The following is an 18760-nucleotide window of genomic DNA, read 5'->3' as shown; positions in this document are numbered from 1 at the left end:
TTTTGTGTTCAAGAACAGAATATCTTTAGTATATTTGGGTATAATGTATAAGCCACCATATAGAATGATTCTGTGATACAAAGTTTAAGTTTCTTCTCAGAGTTTTCCAGTGACTCTGGAAGTACAAATTGGTCTACTTTGTAGTGATGCTTTGACGCTACTTCTGCATGAACAGAGAAAAATTACCATACTAGTTGATTTTTTTTTTTTTTTGAGTTTTATACTTAACTAAGCTTAGGCTTGACTGAATAATGCAAAACTTAAAAAATCTAAACCATTCATGATTTAGAAATTAAAAGATATTATTGCATTACATATGATAAGTAACACATTCTATGAATTCTTTTTCTTTTAAAAACTTAGTAGTCATTGTTAAAATGCTAAGCAGACAGAAATGCCGTGGCACTCTCTACTCTGCACAGCTTTGGATGTTAACTTCTTTAACCTCTGTGTGTCCTACTACTGCTATTTGTATCTCTTTATATATTAAGGCTTATATCAAAATTTTTACTGAATAACTTTAAGATAGTGTCAAATTCTGGATTGTTTTTAAATGACTATTAAGTCATGGCAACTTTTTACTAGCTACAACTTGATCAGAATCATTCTACAAATGGAAGTTTTAAAATCCAAATGTTTACCATTTCAATCAATACAAATCAAGTTATTTCAAATGTTAATTTAAAACCTAGACCATGCTTGCATTTAGTTTTAACATTGAAAAGCATTATTGGCTATTATTGAAAAAAATATTGTGAAATGTTACTTAAACAGTATGCACAAATGAAATTGAAAATATTAGTGTTTCCAAGCTATATAACTATAAAGAACTATTAACTGGTTTAATGTTATAAAAACAACCAAATGTCCATTTCTCTCAGCTTTAGACTTTAGCCATGTGGTAAAGTACATAGAAAAACAGATCCGGGTACTAACACTGGTACTTTTCAAATACTAGACTGAAGGAGAAATAGAAGGATTGATTGAAATGCAGTTTTAAACTGGTCAGGCTTTTTGTCTCAAAACTTTGTAGTACCTGGGGTTGCCACTTTGAAAAGTGAAAATTAAGAAAGTCTACATATTTTTCAATCAGAAATTTTCATTCTAATGTTTCTCACTGTCTGTATTTTCCAGAGGTATTTGTCATGTCTGATACAGATCCCCTAGCTCAAAAAACACAACAAAACTGCTCAATATTAAAATAATATTCCCTAGTTCAACTCAACAATTTGGTCAGCAAGTCATTATCTTGAATTATCTCACAACAGTACTTATGCAAACCCCAAACTTTTCAAGGGAGATCAAAAATATTTCCCATCAAATGCACTTCCTGCAGTCAGAACAGATTGTGGGGTTTACAGAACAATGATGTCGGAGCGTCCAGATTGGTTTGGCAGCTGCATTGTTCTCTGAGGGTAAACCAGACGCACTTAAGTCCCAGTCTCTTTTATAGGCTTTTGTTCATACCAAATTATTCTTTCACTGTGCTAGCATTCATGATGGCATGTTAAAGGAGTGCAGCTTAGCAACCATCTTCTGGTTGCCAGGCAGCCCAGCTTCCAATAGATTTTTCTTGTTTAAGATACTTTTGGTGGGAGCTCTACTAAGGCCACGGTGTAGATTTTCTTTTAACGGTATCCCATTATTAGGATGCTGTTGTGATTTGTTACTTGCATTATGGTGTTAGTACATTACTGTAGTTAATAAATCACAGGGTGTACAGATTTACTTTCAGAATCCCTTCCTTAATTCTAAGTAATTGGGCCATGCATATCCATATTAATAGAAAAAGTTGAAATGGACACAGCTTCATAATGAAGCAGATGCTCTTTATCAGTGGGGTTTCCAGGAACTAGGAAGTTGAGTGTTTCTTTAATGAGTGTTGTATTAGTAGAACAGCTGTATTAGTAGAACATTCATGTTATTCTTGAAGAATAAACCCTGAAGAAACTCCTATGGAAATGTGTAGGACTTCTATCCCAAGGAAATACCGAAATTTTGTATATTCAAGAACTGCATGTTCTTGAGTATTTATCATAGTTAATGAAATTCATTACACTGTGGAGAAATATTTGCTTCTGTAGTGGATTTTTTAGATAAAATTTTAAATTTCAAAATCATCATTTTCTTTTAATGTTTATATAATTGGTTTCTTCTGGTATATATGTTTGTTTAAGAGCTTCTGTTTAAAATATTTGTCCAATTTCCTTTTTTAGATTATCCAAATAGGTGTTTTATGACAGCCTTAGGTTTAGCTACTCCTGACTTGCTAATTAACAGTAGAACACCAGAATTGCCTTAATAAATGCGTGTTGTTTGTTTAGTCCTCAAAATGATGTAGAAAGAGGAAATAGCCTTATTTTTCTGACCTATCCCTAGTAGAGAATTAAATTATTTCCAGTAGGTCTTAAGGAAAAGTAGTATGACAGCAGATAAGTTTTAAACAGTAAAAATATTCCTACAGGGAAAACAAAGAAAAGATGAGTTTTTAACAAAATGCAAGTATACAGTTAATCTGAGATCGGACATGGTCAGTTCAAGGTGATATGACCATAAACATGTATTAGTCTGATGCAATACAAAAATACTTTCTATAAAAAAAATAAGAAAACTGATAGCATAGTATGCCTCTTGCCTCAAATTTCATGTAGAATAAAATCTGTATATCTTTGCTAATTAATAAAGGGCTATAATATTTAAAAATATCTTCTGTTATAGTATTCAGTATTCAAAAAGTCATAATTATTGATGAAAATTATATTCATCTCAAAATGGAAGATAATTAGCCATTTTTCTTCTTCTTGAGACAGTCTCTAACCCAGGCTGGATTAGAACTCATTATGTAGCCCAAGTTAATCTTAAAGACACAGTCCTCATGTGTCAGTGGCCCAGTTGCTGGAATCATAGGCAAATAGCAGGATGCTTGACCAAAGGATGTAATTAGCTTTGTTGTTATTCGATTCCCCACTGACCATTTTAGAATTTGTGCCCCTTCATTTAACTATCTAAATTAACTTTTTTTTTGAGGCTTTCACATATGAGTACTATATTTCTATATTCCCCTCTACTTACTATTCCATGTGTCAGGCTCCTTTTCAAATTCATGACCTCTTATTCTTTGTTTCACACCTACATATCTACATGGGAGTAGAGGGTGAGAAGGAAAGTGGGGGGAGGGAGAGGGGGAGGGGAGGAAGTGGAGGGAGGGGAAGAGGGAGAGGGGGAGAGAGAGGGAGAGAAAGAGGGAGAGAGGGAGAGAGGGAGAAAGGGAGAGACAGAGAGGCTATATGAACAAGAGAAAACAAATCTTTGTAGAAACCCAGTTTCGCCTTCTTTTTACTTTGTTGCCGGGGAGGGATTCTTGGGAAGGAGTCTTGGCAAGTAGGCTGTGAGTGATGAAAGGCTACAGACAAAATACAAAGTAGCCATTCAGTAGTTTGGCCCTTCCAACTTACTCACTGAGGAAAGATTCAAACAATAAATATGATGTTAAATATTTTACATTTTTTTTCTAGGAATACGGGGTGCTTTGCATTCAAGAATACAGGAAAAGCAGCAAAGTGGAGTCAAGTGCACGGAACAGCTTCATGGGCTTGAAGGGTCACCTGGGGCATGACCTTGGCCACCTTTATATGGAGAGCGCTGACCCACAGATAAGTGCAGCTGTGCCTTGCCCTATGGTAGAGAAACCAACAATGGATACAGTCAATGCAGGGAAGGAAGGAAAAGGGGTGTCTGAAGAGAATGTGAGCTCTGGTGACTCTGAGGAAAGCACGAGTTCTGATCATGAGTCAGAACAACTGAGTAGCCTTTCAATAGAGCCATGCTTATTAACCAAGACTCACAGACAGTTATGTCGCTCTCCCTGCTTAGAGCCTCACCTACTGAAACACAGTGACATTTTGCAAGACTTTAAACCAGAAGAGTCCCAGACTCCATCCAAGGAAGTGAAGAAACCCCCTGATGTGGTTCGAGAATACCAAACAAAACTGGAGTTTGCACTTAAGTTAGGTTATTCTGAAGAACAGGTCCAGCTTGTGCTAAACAAACTTGGTACTGATGCTTTAATCAATGATATATTGGGAGAACTTGTCAAACTTGGAAATAAAAGTGAAGCTGATCAAACAGTTAGTACTATTAACAGTGTAATGCGAGAAACATCATCCCTGGAATCTCAGAGGTCTGAATCTCCAATGCAAGAGATTGTAATAGATGATGGTGAAAATCTGAGACCAGTAGTTATTGATGGCAGCAACGTGGCAATGAGGTAGGTTTAAAAAAAAAAATCTTCCTTAAAAATATTCCTAAATCTTTGAAAGTTATTTCCAGTCAAATGTTTTCTTCTTCATAGTCATTAAAATCAATATTACTAAGCATCTCTATATCAGATTTTAGAAAATATTTGTTTCCTATCCTTGAGTAGACACTCTTCAGGTCTCTCTTTTTTTTTTTCACCCTCTGACTAAATCACGATGCCTCAAAAATTAGTATACGTTACCAGCTTAGATTGTGAGTTTTAAAAGACTCACCTAGGATACCATTCACCAATTCTAGACTCTTAGTCAAATAGTCTATTTTTATATGGAAATAACTTAGGAAAGCTCAGTTCTTGTAGAAGATGAGAAGCTGTTCGTTGAGAACAAACCATAGGTATACTCTTCAGCTCTGTGCTCTATGCAAGAACTAATTCAAACATAATCCTTTAGGATCTGAGGAAAGGGGAAGGGAAACATTTTATTCCAGTGAACTTGATGCCCTAAAGTTTAAAGTGAGTCTGAATTCAGTCAGTCTAGTTAACTCTTCATTTGAGAATGAAAGGACACAAAAAAACATGAGATCTTCAAGAGCTTAGTGCTTCATCTATTGTGTATCAAAGCATTTCTTGGAGACACTTGGCCAAGAAAAGTTGTTGAAAATATTTATTTTCTAGCAGTGTTTTCAGTGGCAGTACAATGAAAACTACGTGTCACTTTACATGTCTCAGTAGTTAAAATAACATTCTAAAATAAGGTTACTAATAAGACATTTGGCATTATTTGTGTGATAATGAGTTTTTCAAATGTGGTGTAGTGTATCTCTATTTGGAATTGTTATAGTCAAGTGCTCATAAGGCCACATAAGGTATGAGGAGAACCAGCTTGTATTCTTCTGGTAGCCCTTCCAGATGGAGGCAACAGGATCTTTCTTTCACTTATCAGCAAATTGATCTTATAGGATCTAAAATACTTACCATGGCTAAACATTACTCAAAACCAAATATGTCTGACTTTAAAAGGTACACCCTTCATCATAGAGTAGAAGAGGAAATGTGGCAAAGGTTCTAGATCTATCTTACAAGGCTTTAACAGGGTTGGGAATGTAGTGCAGTGGTAGTGCACTTGCCTAGGATGTATAAATCCATGAGTTAATCCCTAACACTGCAACAAAGCCTTAAATGCTTTGCAATCCAAAGATAATTGAAGACAGGTATGGGGAGGAGGTATGGCATGGGGAACAGTCAGAGAGTAGACCACGAGGGGCATAAAATCTGGAATGTAAAAAAAAAGATTAAATAAAATTTTAAAAATAATAAATAAATAAAATAGAAGAATGTTTTACACCAATTCATCAATGATGTGTAGCAAGTAGGTAGGAGATAGTTTTAATGCAAACAATGCATCCTAATGGTGAAAAGAACATTGACGGGTACTACAGGGGTCTGAACCATGCACATGGCTTTGAGAAGTCTTTCAGTAAGAACTTCTCTGCTGTTTTTTCTTTTCTAAAATTGATGGCGAATGATAGTTTTTCTTACAATAACCCCGAAGTTCTAAATGATCACCGTGGTAATAATACATAGTTCCGAGAGCCATGAACCTGCAATGAAGAAAGTAGTAAGGCCAGTTGTGCATCCTTAGGGAACACTGTTGTCATGGCAATACTGCAGTTAGTTCTTTAAGTACAGCTAAAGAACTGTGATTCAGTTAAGCAAGGGGAGAGCCCAATACCCTATACATTTTGGTGCCATTATTTTAATGGGTATTCAATGTTGAGAATCATCATTAACAGTTTTGATATCTAGAGATCAGTACATCGAAGGATGGGGTGACCCACAGTTGGTAATATGAAAGAAACTAAAGTTAGAAATACTCATAGTGCTGGAAAAAATCAAGAGACCAGAAAAAAGAAGGTGGAGGAGGAGGAGGCTTTCTGGAGAGAATATGCTGTGTGGTGCCAAAAAAAAGTCATTATAGCCAGGAAGTTGTCATCAGACATGCCGTGTGCTATTGTAGCCAGAAGCCCAGCTACTGAACAGTAAGAAGTCTGTCTAGACGGCTAGAGCACTGGTTCTCAACCTGGTGGTCACAACCCTTTCAGGGGTCAAGTGAGTTTTTCATAGGGGTCTCATATCAAGTATCCTGCATCTTAGATATTTACATTATGATTCATAACAATAGCAAAATTCCAGTTACCAAACAGTAATGAAATAATTTTATGGTCAGGGATCACCACAACATGAAAAACTGTATTAAAAAGTCACAGCATTAGGAAGGTTCAGACAGAAGAAGGGACAGGCAAGGAAGAAAAGTTGTGGAAAGATTTTATTGAGTTTTAATATGACATGGTGAAAATTACCTACCAAAAATCTTTAATGCAAGACACATGGCATAATTACATCATTTCAAAACCTGCTTTTATGTAACTATACAGACCTCTGCCTACACCTAATTCGGGCACCATTCTGTAGCCCTTGCTATAAAAGGGTCATGCACACCGATTGCCTTTCTTCATCATGTATTTGTAATCTGAAACCTAAACTGAAGTGCCGAAGGCATTTTAGGAGAGAACAAGTTGATATAAAATTTTATTATAGCAGTATAATTCTTTCAGTCACAGTAAAACATTTCACCATGTCTATAATTTTGAAAGTATCAGAACTCATGAAAATTTATAGGAAACTTAAACATTGAGCCATTTATAAATTATACCTGCAGTTACAAAATCATTTATAAATACCTATTTACTTCAGGACCCCAAATTTTCTGTAATAAATGGAGGTTGCCTCCATTAATATACCTTCACTTTTAAAATTAATTACATATTCATGCTAAGCTTAGCAAACCCACTTTGTATCTAGTATATTTACCCATCTAATAGATTATATATGATAAGTATATATGGAACTAGTTTGGAATAAAACCTTATTTTATTATCTTTCTTATCTCCTGACAAACTCTGTAAGAAAGTATATTTCTCTATCAGCTAAATGCTAATCCACAGTCATGCTTACATGCAGATTTAAAATAGAACAGCAATTCCATCTTTATTAATGCACAGAATGGGCTGAGGCTTGAACATGACCTGATGCGTGTTAGGAAAACTGCCACCGAACTCCCCAGATTCCCTGTGGTCTCTTACTGTACTTAATTCTTTATGTAATACTCTCTCATTTTCCTCCAGTTTTTTGAAGTCTCTAGGCTCTATTTTCAGATTCTGGGGGGGGGGGGGTTATTAGGATGAGAGATAATTGTTACCAATGTTTGATGTGTAATAGACAGTAAATTACACATACCCTTACCTTAAAGAACTAATCTCTTCTCAAGAATATAGTAACAATTAAAATGAGAATTTGGCCCAGGGCTGTAACTCAGTGGTAGAGTACTTGAATCTCATGAATGAGGCTAGGTTCAATTTGAAATACTGAGGGGGGCCTTAAACTTAGCTTTTATTCCAGTTTTATTTATTTTTATTCAAAAACCATTTTTTGAGAATTTTGTACACTAAAATTTTATAATTTTTCCCATCATCTCCCCTCTACCTACTCCCATTTTTCTCCAGTAACATCCCCTCTCAAATTTATATATTCTTATTCTATGATTATTATTGTTTTATATATACTTACATGTGTATATGCACACATGCATGAACAATCTACTGAGTCTAAATATTGTTACCCTATGTGCATGGGTTTAGGGATGACCATTTAACTAAACTATCAGGGAACTTGTTCCTGAAGAAAACTGGTTTTTTTCTCCCTCAGAAGCCTTGCTGCCTATAGGTCTTCTGCTAAGGGTGTGGCCTTATGAACCTTTTCCCATCCATGTTAGCATGCCAGCTGGTATAGTCTTCATGCAGGCCATAAGCATTGTAACTTAATGGCTCATGTTGTTCTTTTTTTTTTTTTTTTAATCTTTCCCTTTTTATATTAGAGCTCTTTTTTTTTTAGATATTTTCTTTATTTACATGTAAATTTCTCCTTTCCCAGTTTCTCCTCCAAAAAACAAACAAACAAAAACAACAAGAACAAACTCCTGTTGCCTCCCCCCTCCCCATGCCTGTCACCCCACCCCCACCCTCTCCCACTTATTGGCCCTGGCATTCCCCTACACTGGGGCACAGAACCTTCACAGGGCCGAGATCCTCTCTTCTTAGTGATGATCGAATTTGCAATCCTCTACTATACACATGCTGCCAGAACAATCAGACCCACAATCATGTTTGTTCTTATAAGCTAGAATGATATATTTTAATAATTGTATTGATTTTGATCACCACCCATTCAATGGTTATAAAGAAATCTCCAGAATGTATTTATTTATATATATATCTATCATGGGTCCCAACATTGTGGAGCTTTTCTATTGCGTTTAGGGAACATGCTTCCTCTTTTAGCTTGGTTAATGGTTTTCTTTTGGTGGTGTTGAAGCTGTTAGTTGTTGTTGCTGCTGTTGTTTTTAATGTTCTACAATGATAGGAACTGAGTACAGTTTGCACAAACTGAGAGATGAGCACTCAGCTTTGTCTACCATTTGAGGTAGCTGCATCACTACCACTTAGGTGTAGAGTCTTCAAGACGTGGTATGCAAAACTAGAAAGGGTGAATGAATTTAAGTTTCCTGTAAAGTGATGGGAACTGAAGAAGTGTTTGCTGTCTGGGTATGGAACAGAATAGATTTGTATTTAGTGGAGCTAGTCTGAGAAGCTCTGACAAATGCCTGTAGCTAATATCAATTCTTTTTAAAAATCAACTAAGTTGCCGGGCGGTGGTGGCACACGCCTTTAATCCCAGCACTTGGGAGGCAGAGGCTGGTGGATTTCTGAGTTTGAGGCCAGCCTGGTCTTCAGAGTGAGTTCCAGGACAGCCAGGGATACACAGAGAAACCCTGTCTCAAAAAACCAAAAAAAAAAAAATCAACTAAGTTATTTCATATATTATTCATTCAGCAAATAGATCTCTTTCCTTAATAGTAATAATATTTCATGGTCATGAAGTTTATACATCACTTACAGATATGGAGACAAAATATAATATCTACCCTAATTGTTGTTGTGATTCCTGTTTCTTCAAAGTTTATGATTCCATTAAGTTTGGGGTAGCTCAGCAGTGGAATATAAAATTGCTCTCTCTCCATATATACCCACTAGTTTACACCAGTGTGTTTCCTTGAACAAATCCAACAGTTCAACATTTTTCAGGGTTAGATGACTTGTCTCATCATTAAGAAAGTAAAACATGTGAGCTGTCAGGAGCTGCTAGAAAGGGCTGACTTCCTTCAGTAGGCCTCTCTGGCCTCATCAGATGACATTCAGATGAAGTAGATCTCTACATGCTACTCAAGCTTCTTTCAGATTTCATATACAGTGAGGATGACAATAAGAAAAGAAGCCGAGAGCCTTGTCAATACTGCCACAGAACACCAGAGCACCTATTTTCCTATCACATTTTGGAAAGAAAGCTGGGACACTTGTCCTCTGTTTAATATGACCAAACTGTTGAGCCCACCTCATCAGTGCAAGTCTCTCTTCCTCAGTGAACTCAGGTTTCTGGGTTGGGATAAAACTCCTGATTGATAAGTACAGAATTTCTTAGTACATGTTTATGCCAAGTATTGGAATCAATATTTTGTTGCCTAGTACTCCAGCATAAACTTCTCTTGCCAATAGGCTCTGCCTTGTATTACTTCTGTTAGTGCTGAAGAACCACAAAGTGAATCTTACCAAGGCAAGAGTGGTGTAATAGATTTGCCTTTGGGAACCATGATTCTATAAAGAAATTTAGAGAATGTATTTGAGAACTAAGAACGGAGATAAAAATATGTACAGAATTGTGAACAACTGGAAAGGAAGATGCACAGATAAAATCAATACGTTGACATGCCAATGAAACGGCACAAAACAAAAATAAATCCAAGTATTTGCTTAGCAGTTTATATTCTGCCTCCCCCAAAGACTTCTGTTGGAAAAGCAACTGCAATTAGTACAAAGCTGGCATGCAGAAAATATTTTAAAATACAAACGTTCTCATGTATGTAATGTACTCTATAAAAGCTTGGGAACTCTTAAATTTCAGTAGCGAACACCATCTTGCCCAATCTAAAATTTACCTTCAGTGGTGGGTTAGTTTCTTCTCCTGTTGTCTGTTTGCTATTTAAGTATAGCATTGTCTTCCAATTATTAAAATCATGGTGCTTTGATTAGATTTCAGGAAAAGCTATAACTGACCAGAATTCATTCAGATACATTCGGCTCCTCAACAAAACTTTATCAAAATCGTGTATAGTAGACTTTCCACTAGCAGCTTATGGCTATTGAACTCCAAATATTTCTACTTGGAATTGAGCATCCAAAATGTAAAACATACACAGATTTCCAAAGCTCATTACAAATAGTATGTAAATTTTTTCACAGACTTATATTGATTACATATTGATATAGTTATGTTAACTAAAATGCCTAATAAAATTGATTTCAAGTGATTTTACTTTTTGTAATATGGTATGCTAGGTTACTTAAAATTACATATGTGATTCTCATATTTCTGTTGGACAGGCTCTCATTAAAATGCTTGTAAGTCCAACTTATAACATGAGTTCAAGGGCAGCATAATTTCCCTCAATATATCACTGGTATTACTTGCAAGTTAGTTAACACTGCCCTATTTCTCTTTCTGCTTTTATAGACTAAAGTAGCATGTGTTTTTGTTGTTTAATTGTAGCAGTATATAGAGAGTTTGATAGAGACAGAGCCTAATTATGCTCCATAATACCTCTGTCCCTTTAAGTACATAGTTCTACTTGGCATTGATAATCATACATTATAAGAGAGCACTGGCACTCTTGCCTTACGTGTGTTTAATTAAATTATAACCTAAATCATAGCAAACTAGAAAGTTTAACCAAAGATCTTCACTTAACTAGCATTACTGTCAAAATGTGGTTAGAGTACACTTTTTCTACTTTTAGTAATTTACATGTTTATTTTTTTTCTTAGCTGATGTTTTCTTTGTCATCTTTAGACCCATGGCCCACTCCAATCTAGATTAGTGAGATGTGTACTTGCATGTAATCTTACCTCAAACACGGACCTTGTAAAATAAAGAGCTGCTGCAGCCACCACCTCCTCCTCTTCTTCCTCCTCTTCTTCCTTCTTTCCCTCCTCCTCATTCTCTTTCTCTTCCTCTTCCACTCCTCAGGTCTCAGTCCTACCTCTCTTGCTGGATTCATAATCAGTTTTGGTTGAATATTTTTTTCCCTTAAGTAAGAATTTATTTGGTTAAATATTTTTATTTTCCTAAATCAGTGACTTTTCAAACTTTTCTTTTCTCTGGAATCAGTATAATCTTGCAAAACTTACTTGGAAACAAAGTGGAATTCTGTTTTACTTGGGGCATGTATGTGGGACTTTATGGCCCACTGCAAAGGCGTCCTTCCCCAAAAGAGCCTGTGTGCCCTGCTGTGGAGTTTCTGTCTGGAGCACATGTGTAAACATTGATTGGAATGACCTGTAACAGCATGGGCTTACTGTGACAGAGCTAGAGAACTAGCCTGGGTTTCTCAGTGGTCTGCTGCTGCTGGAAACGAGGTCAGAGAGAGTAGAGCTGAGTAGCTGTAGAGGAGCCACAGAGCAGGTGTGCCCAGGGAAGAAAACTGGTCCCACAGGAAAACATCTTCAGATGCTTTCAAGTCTACAACGTGATATTAATTGTAAGTTTTCAAGTACAATGTGAAAGTTAACTAGACTACAAAAATAGAGTAAATTGTTCTTTAACTCTTTAAGTACTAGTAATTCACACTACCAAAGCACTGTGTAAATGAAATACATTTTCTTTAAAAAATTATTAGACATTGAAAGATGGCCTCAATGAAGGTTTTTTAGGTTGCTTTAAAATTAGAATACATTTTTATATGTCTAAAATGATTCCCGTGTAAGGTCTAAAATTGAAGAAATCAGTAAAATGAATTAAAATATTTGGACAATACCTAAGCTTTATCTAAATAATTTACTGTTCATCAAATATTTAATATTATTACATTGCTACTGTTCTGGGATTATTCTATAAACTCTTCATTTTCTGTAATATAGATCTAACTATGAAGAACTCTAGTACTAGAGATTATGGGTCTTAAGCGTTAACCGTGCTTTTCATCCTCTCTGTCTTTCATTCTACTCACTGTGCTGGCCAGCCCTGCTGTGTAGTTGTCACAATAGTTGGCTGGTATGAAGATCCATTAAAGTCTGGGGCATTGTATATATTCATAATTAATCATCCCAGGGAGACTTCATATAAAGGAACATTTTAGACTATAATAATTATATAGGACAAGTTTTTTTAATTAAATAAAAGAAATAGAGGATTATAGAAAAGCAGTTGTTTTCTTCTTGAGTCCTTTGATACCTTGATCTTTTTTGTTTCTTTTGAAAATTAAAACTGCTTAGTGATGTTCTCAGACCATCATATCTAAGAATTTTTATACTGCATGGTGAATTTGAAGCTATTAAAGTTTTGTTTTTCCATTCTAAACTAAGTGCCTTTTCTAAACCTGAGGGCTCAGAGCCATGAGAAACTGAGAGAACTACTGTTTGCTGGCCCTCAGGCAGGCTCCGCATGGAGATGATCTCCTTTTGATTCTCAGTCACATAAGGTTTGAAACATGGGAAATGGAAGTTCAAGATAACAATTTGCCCAAGATCTTTCAGAAAAGTGGCTTAAAGACAGACATGTTTCATTCCAGAGACTACTGTTACTTTTACTATATTACTCTTGAAAATCCATTTCTATTTTAAATTTTAAAACATGCCATTCTGGGTATAATTTTTATAATTAGGTTGTATATGTTATGCAAAGGATGTTTAAGAATAGCTTTTCTTTGATCATGTAGTTAGTATATTTATTCAATAAATATATTTATATAATTTTATGTAATAGTGTCACCTATAATTGGGAAGTGACATTTGGTTCTTTCTTGTCTGTGACTACCATATAAATCATTAAAAAGCAGTAGTCTCCTTAGTCGATGACTTTATCCTATTCTAGGTTCTTTTTCATTACTGCTTGTGTCTTCCATTGGAAGATGAGAACTGTGGTTCTAAAATAAGCTTTCTTTCCCTTGGACTAGCCTACTTAATGTTATGATGATATAATATAGGGACTTGCATTCACTGGATAAGGCAGATAGATAGTGGTTGACCTGTCATCTCCTTTTTTTGAATTACATAGATTATAATTAAATAAGTGCTTCCCTGAATATTCCTCTATATATTTTTAAAAATGTACCTTAATAATCTGTTAATTCTCATAAGTAGTTTAATGGCATTAATAAGCAAGTAGATTTTAAATCTCCAATGGTAACTATGATATAAAATATTATAAATAACAAATTTTGACTTCTCATGAAATTACATCTATGTTAAAGACAGAAAAATAAAATATATATGCTTTTCACATATGCTACAGTGGTAAATATGAACCAATTATAGATAATCACTTTTGCATTTATAAAAAAGTGATCTTGTAGAGTAAACTAGTGAAAGTCTTATGATGAATCGTTTATTAGTCAAGATAATGTGTATCCATCATATCTCCTGCTGCTCTTCAGTTTACTAGGCATAGAGAGTTGTGTATGCATATCTGAACCAATTTGATGGCCCTTGTAAGAGTAATAAGACTCAGATTAGCCAACCCAACAGTCGGAGGTCCAGTTACAACTTCATCTGCAGATTCATCTCACCTTTCTTTCCTGCACAAGGTCTGTAATATAGTCCAGTGTATTTATTTATGAAGTCTAATTGATTCTAATAAATGAGTGGTTTCTTCCCATGTGATAGTGTTGTTCCCATTAGTGTAAGAAAGCAGTGGTCCCATGTTGGTCTCAGTTGGTCCCGTGGCATGGAAAACTTGTCAGTATTCACTATGAGTGAAATGAACACGTATTCAGCAGCTCAGTTGACTTTTTTCCTCAGAATGTGGATGCTCTTGCTTGACACAGCAGGTCTGTTTCCCACAGGGTAGTGGCCTTGAGAGGCAAGAGAGGAACATAAGTAGTTCTCCACAAGATTTAGGTAGTTAGGGACCTCAGAAGAAAGAATGGACAGAAGGCTATCAAGAGAAGGTGACTAGTTATGTCTCTTATTGCAGAGCTTTTGCTTTCAGTATTCATGAGAAAGACAGAGACAGATGAAGGCAAAAAGCATAACAGGCATGAGGTGGTTTCCTTTCCAACTCTGAGGGGCCGCCATTCTACCTATTTTGCTGCTTTGCTCATTTGCCAGTTGCTCTCTGCCTCTTTCCTGAAGGGTGAGTCATCTGAAGTCAGCCGGGTTTTAGGGCTGAGCTGCACCCTGTGTCCTCCTGGCATTCCTTTTATCACTGCCCTGGCTTCATGCCATCTTGGCCTATTTTTGTTAAAAGTCTCTTCTTGATAGTGGCCCTAGAAAAAGGTTTGTTCCCTGGTTGTATGTGTAAATAGATGTGTGTTTCTTTTAGGGTGTTCTTTCGGGGGTACTGATTATCAAACCAGGGCTTCATATATACTAAGCAAGTGTTCTACCAACTGAGCTACATCCATTTCCCCAACATCCCCCATGCAGACTTTTAACCAACCAGTCAAGGTTACAACTTAGGTTCCTTTACCTTCTTTATCTTGCTCCACGTTTTCCCTCTCCTCTTATGTTTGAATTTCCAGTAAGTGTCCAGAAAGTCCAGTGGTTACCCCAAAGTAGAAAAAAGGAAAAGGCTGTTTCAATCTGCCCCTAAGTCCATCCTCATTCATTTGAAGCAGCTCCCAGTGGTCACTGGTAAAGCTCCAGGAGGGATAGAGCAGCACTGCAATGTCTCCCAGGTCACCTCCTACAGAAGAGTTTCCAGGGCTGCTGTCAGCACGAGGGCAGACAGAGAGCTGTTGGGGCAAGAGCTTCCTGGAACCATGACACAGCCTCATGAAGAGGGTTATTCTTCACCTCTGCCTTTCCTGTTCCACTGGTCAGGCAAACTTACTGCATGCAGCATCTTCATGCATAGGGCTATTAGCTTAAAATATGCCACAAAGTACTTTGGTAAAGTTTTTCCAGAATACTGGAAACTTAACTTTTAAGGTGAGTAATGTCACCTGGGAAATAAGAAATGTGAACTCTTTAAAAAAAAAAAAAAAGATTTATTTATTTATTTTATGTATATAAGTACACTATAGTTATCTTCAGACAACCAGAAGAGGGCATCAGATCCCATTATAGATGGTTGTAAGCCACCATGTGGCTGCTGGGATTTGAACTCAGTACCTCTGGAAGAGCAGTCAGTGCTCTTAACCACTGAGCTATCTCTTCAGCCCCAGCATGTAAACTCTTAATGTACCTGATGTTTCTGATAGTCCTGGATCATCATGAAGACATTTGAGAGCCTGATATGATGACATGGCTTTAATCCCAGTACTCAAGAGGCAAAGACAACTTGATCTCTGTGAGTTCCAGGCCATCCTGGTCTACATAGTGAGTTCTAGTATGGCCAGAGCTACATAATAGAGAGGCTCTGTCTCAAAAAGAAAAAAGACATTTGAGTCACTGGAACTCCAGGGTAGTAGGCTTGTTTGGTGTTTTGACTCCTTCTGCCTTTTGTTCAGGTTACCAGGGAAACCACATGCCAACCAGCATCTTCATCTCTTGAACAGTCTCTGATTTACAGTGTCAAACTCCACATTCCTTCCTCCTCATGTCTTCTTTTCTAGCTGTGTTCTGAATGTTCACTTAAGGCAGTTTGAGAAAGTGAATTCACATATGAATAATCTGATAATGCTGCTGATAATGTTCCTTTTGAAGGGCTAAGGCCAATGCAAATGTCTGTCTACCCCACTTTTTTAGGGCTTATAAGGAGGCAAACAGAGAGAATAAGGGGTAGAATCAAGAGAACCAACAGCCAAGCAGGTCAGGAACCTGAATGCCCTCCTGTTTGCTTCACTCGGATCATCCTTTCTATTGAGAAATACAATGATTTCCAGAGATATAAACAGTTGTTTTTGTTTTGGATGGAATTTATCTAAGAATCTCTGAAAATACATTACTTTGTTTACTTCAAATGAACTCTGGCTACTGCAAAGTAGAATTTTCTTTAAGTATACAGCTCCAAACACAACAATAAAATGAGCTTTCTGTTTATAAGAATGACTTCTGGGCTTTTCATAACAACTATCAAGTGGTGAGTCCAATGGGACCTTAAGCTCTTACCTGTTTTGCTCCATAGAAACTCAGTATTTGCAGTGGGGGGTTGGAATTTTCCCTGGAAATCCAATCCCACTAAACCAAAATAGTTGGGGGAGAGGTGATCTTAGTAACTATTCATGGTCCTACTTAATCCAAGATGACTACAAATCTTCCAAAATATTCACCTAATATAAGGCTTGCATCATAAGAAATATCAACTATACTTATTACTGAGGTATTAAAATAAAAAGAAATTGATACATAAAGAAAATTTAAATTATAAATATAGTGGCAGCTTTTTTTTTAATTGAGTGGGAAGATACTCTTAATGCACATATAGAGTTCATTAATGCTTACAAAGCTATAGTAAATTTTCTGTTCTTTGCATGTAGAATTAGAGATGTAGTGCTTTTTTAGTAATCAGCAAGCAGTTTATTTGTATCTGTGACTACAGTACACTTTAGATCCCTCTTTTTGTAATGTTTTGTCAGAATTACTCTATTTCATTCTCTATCAGCAACCCCTCAGCTGATCTTTCTGTTACATGTGAGTTGTCATATCTTGCTACATTGTCTCAGTAAAGAAACTTTTAGTTCATCTCCGAACACTCTCCTTACGATCTGAGTTCCTTCACAATTTGGAACTACCTGGTGGCCATCTGTTACTAGCTGATTCAGAGACTTGGATACTAATGGGGGCTTCTATGTAAAGGCATTATGGACTGTTTGGTGACCATTCATCTTTAATATTGCATTTTCCTTAACTCTTTGATAGTTTCATACAATATATTTTTGCCATATCAAGCGCTGCTCCTGGAATGGACTTGACCAGTGACCACAAGAGACTGAAGGAAAGACAGACACAAAAAAGCTAGATTTGGGTGGCCTGAGCTCTCTGATAGAAAAAGTATATTACCCCAGAGCACAGAATATTTGTTCTAGAGTTGAACAATAAGGCAGGGCTATTGCATACAGTTGAGTAAGGAGGTGAGGTTATTATATATAGATAAACAAGGAGGTAGAATTTATGGTATACAACTGGATCAAGGAGACAGGTTTAGCTTACCTCAGTAGGAGCAGTCTCTGTAGGGGTCAGTCTTCAGGCTATAAATATGGGGCAAGGGAGCTATTGTAGACATTTTCTGCACACACTGTTGGTATCAGCACTCAGATATACCACCACCACCAAGCAAGGCTTTTCTATTTCCTATGGGTCTGAGCTACGGGGTCCTTGACATCTGTACCTGTGTCAGCAGCATATATTCCTTCACTCAGGGATTCCTCTGCTTCCTCCTCTGAGGTCCAGGCCCATCTTCCCCTTTCTAGTTTCTTGTTCTTTTTTGTTTCTGATAACCCAGTGAGTCCAGTTTGTGCTTCTCATATACTGAGGAGTGTGGAACTGGAGCACAGTTGACTGACCTACTCGAGCCACACTTAAAGAAAACTGACTCTTCCTCCCCACAGGAACTGCTCAGGGTGGGAACTCAGGAGCCCTTTACTCCTCTTCAATAGAATGACTGGCTTGCTCCTGTGCAGACAAATGCTGCACTGCTGCTACAAGTCCATGAATCCTGTCATATTCAGGAGACAGCATTTTGTTTGGTCCTCCCTAGCCCTCTAACTATTTTGATCTTTTCTCCCCATATCCTACAGTGGTCCTTAATTCTTAGGATGGAGGAGGGTATAGGTGTCCTGTTTGCATCTCAACACTCCACTGACGACATTCATTTTTGACCTGATCAGATGGAGGTTGGATCAGAAAATCTTGGACATTCAGGGACTTAACCTGCACAATCACATTTGCCTTTTATTTTTTGCACCCCTTGCAAAGGTAGGGACATTAGCTAATATCTACTTGAAATATAAGACTGGTCAGAGGAGAGAAGCCAATGGCTAACTGCATTATATTCAGCTTTAGGTTACTGTAGGGTTTTAGTGTACCTGGATGTAGAATTACTATGTCTTAAAGAAAGTACGATTTCAACTTTATAATATTGCTGAATTGTTCTCCCAAATAGTTACATCAATTTACACTCCCACCTGTAATGCATGAGTTCTATTTTCACACATTCTTGGCAACATCTGGTGTTTGCAGATTTTATTTTTACCCATCTTATGGGTGTGAAGTAGTGTCTTATTTTGGCTTTAATTTACATTTTTACTATTGAGCATTTCATGTGTAGTGGTCATTTGGGTTGCCTCTTGTGTAAAGTGACTGTTCATCTAGCTCCCATGTGCTCTTGAAAAAATGTTCTCCTTTAATATCACAGGATCATATGTCTCCATTAGCAGGATTCAAATGATTGTTCATT

At 36.7% G+C, this 18760-nt stretch overlaps 1 protein-coding gene across 8 annotated transcripts in view; it reads left to right on the top strand.

Annotated features, from left to right (window-relative positions):
• The window catches only part of Zc3h12c (zinc finger CCCH-type containing 12C), a 59763-nt gene that overhangs the window by 21757 nt on the left and 19246 nt on the right, over window positions 1–18760 (top strand). For all 8 annotated transcript variants that reach the window (XM_031344162.1, XM_031344161.1, XM_031344156.1 and 5 more), the window contains one exon: window positions 3516–4267. In XM_031344162.1, coding sequence (XP_031200022.1) covers window positions 3516–4267 — 752 coding nt within the window. The remainder of the gene's footprint in view (window positions 1–3515; window positions 4268–18760) is intronic.

This window comes from Mastomys coucha, unplaced genomic scaffold (assembly GCF_008632895.1).
Source record: "Mastomys coucha isolate ucsf_1 unplaced genomic scaffold, UCSF_Mcou_1 pScaffold23, whole genome shotgun sequence".
NCBI classification, from domain to species: Eukaryota; Metazoa; Chordata; class Mammalia; order Rodentia; family Muridae; genus Mastomys; species Mastomys coucha.
The sequence above is the reverse complement of the archived record's forward strand: the minus strand, read 5'-3'. Positions and strand labels throughout refer to the sequence as shown.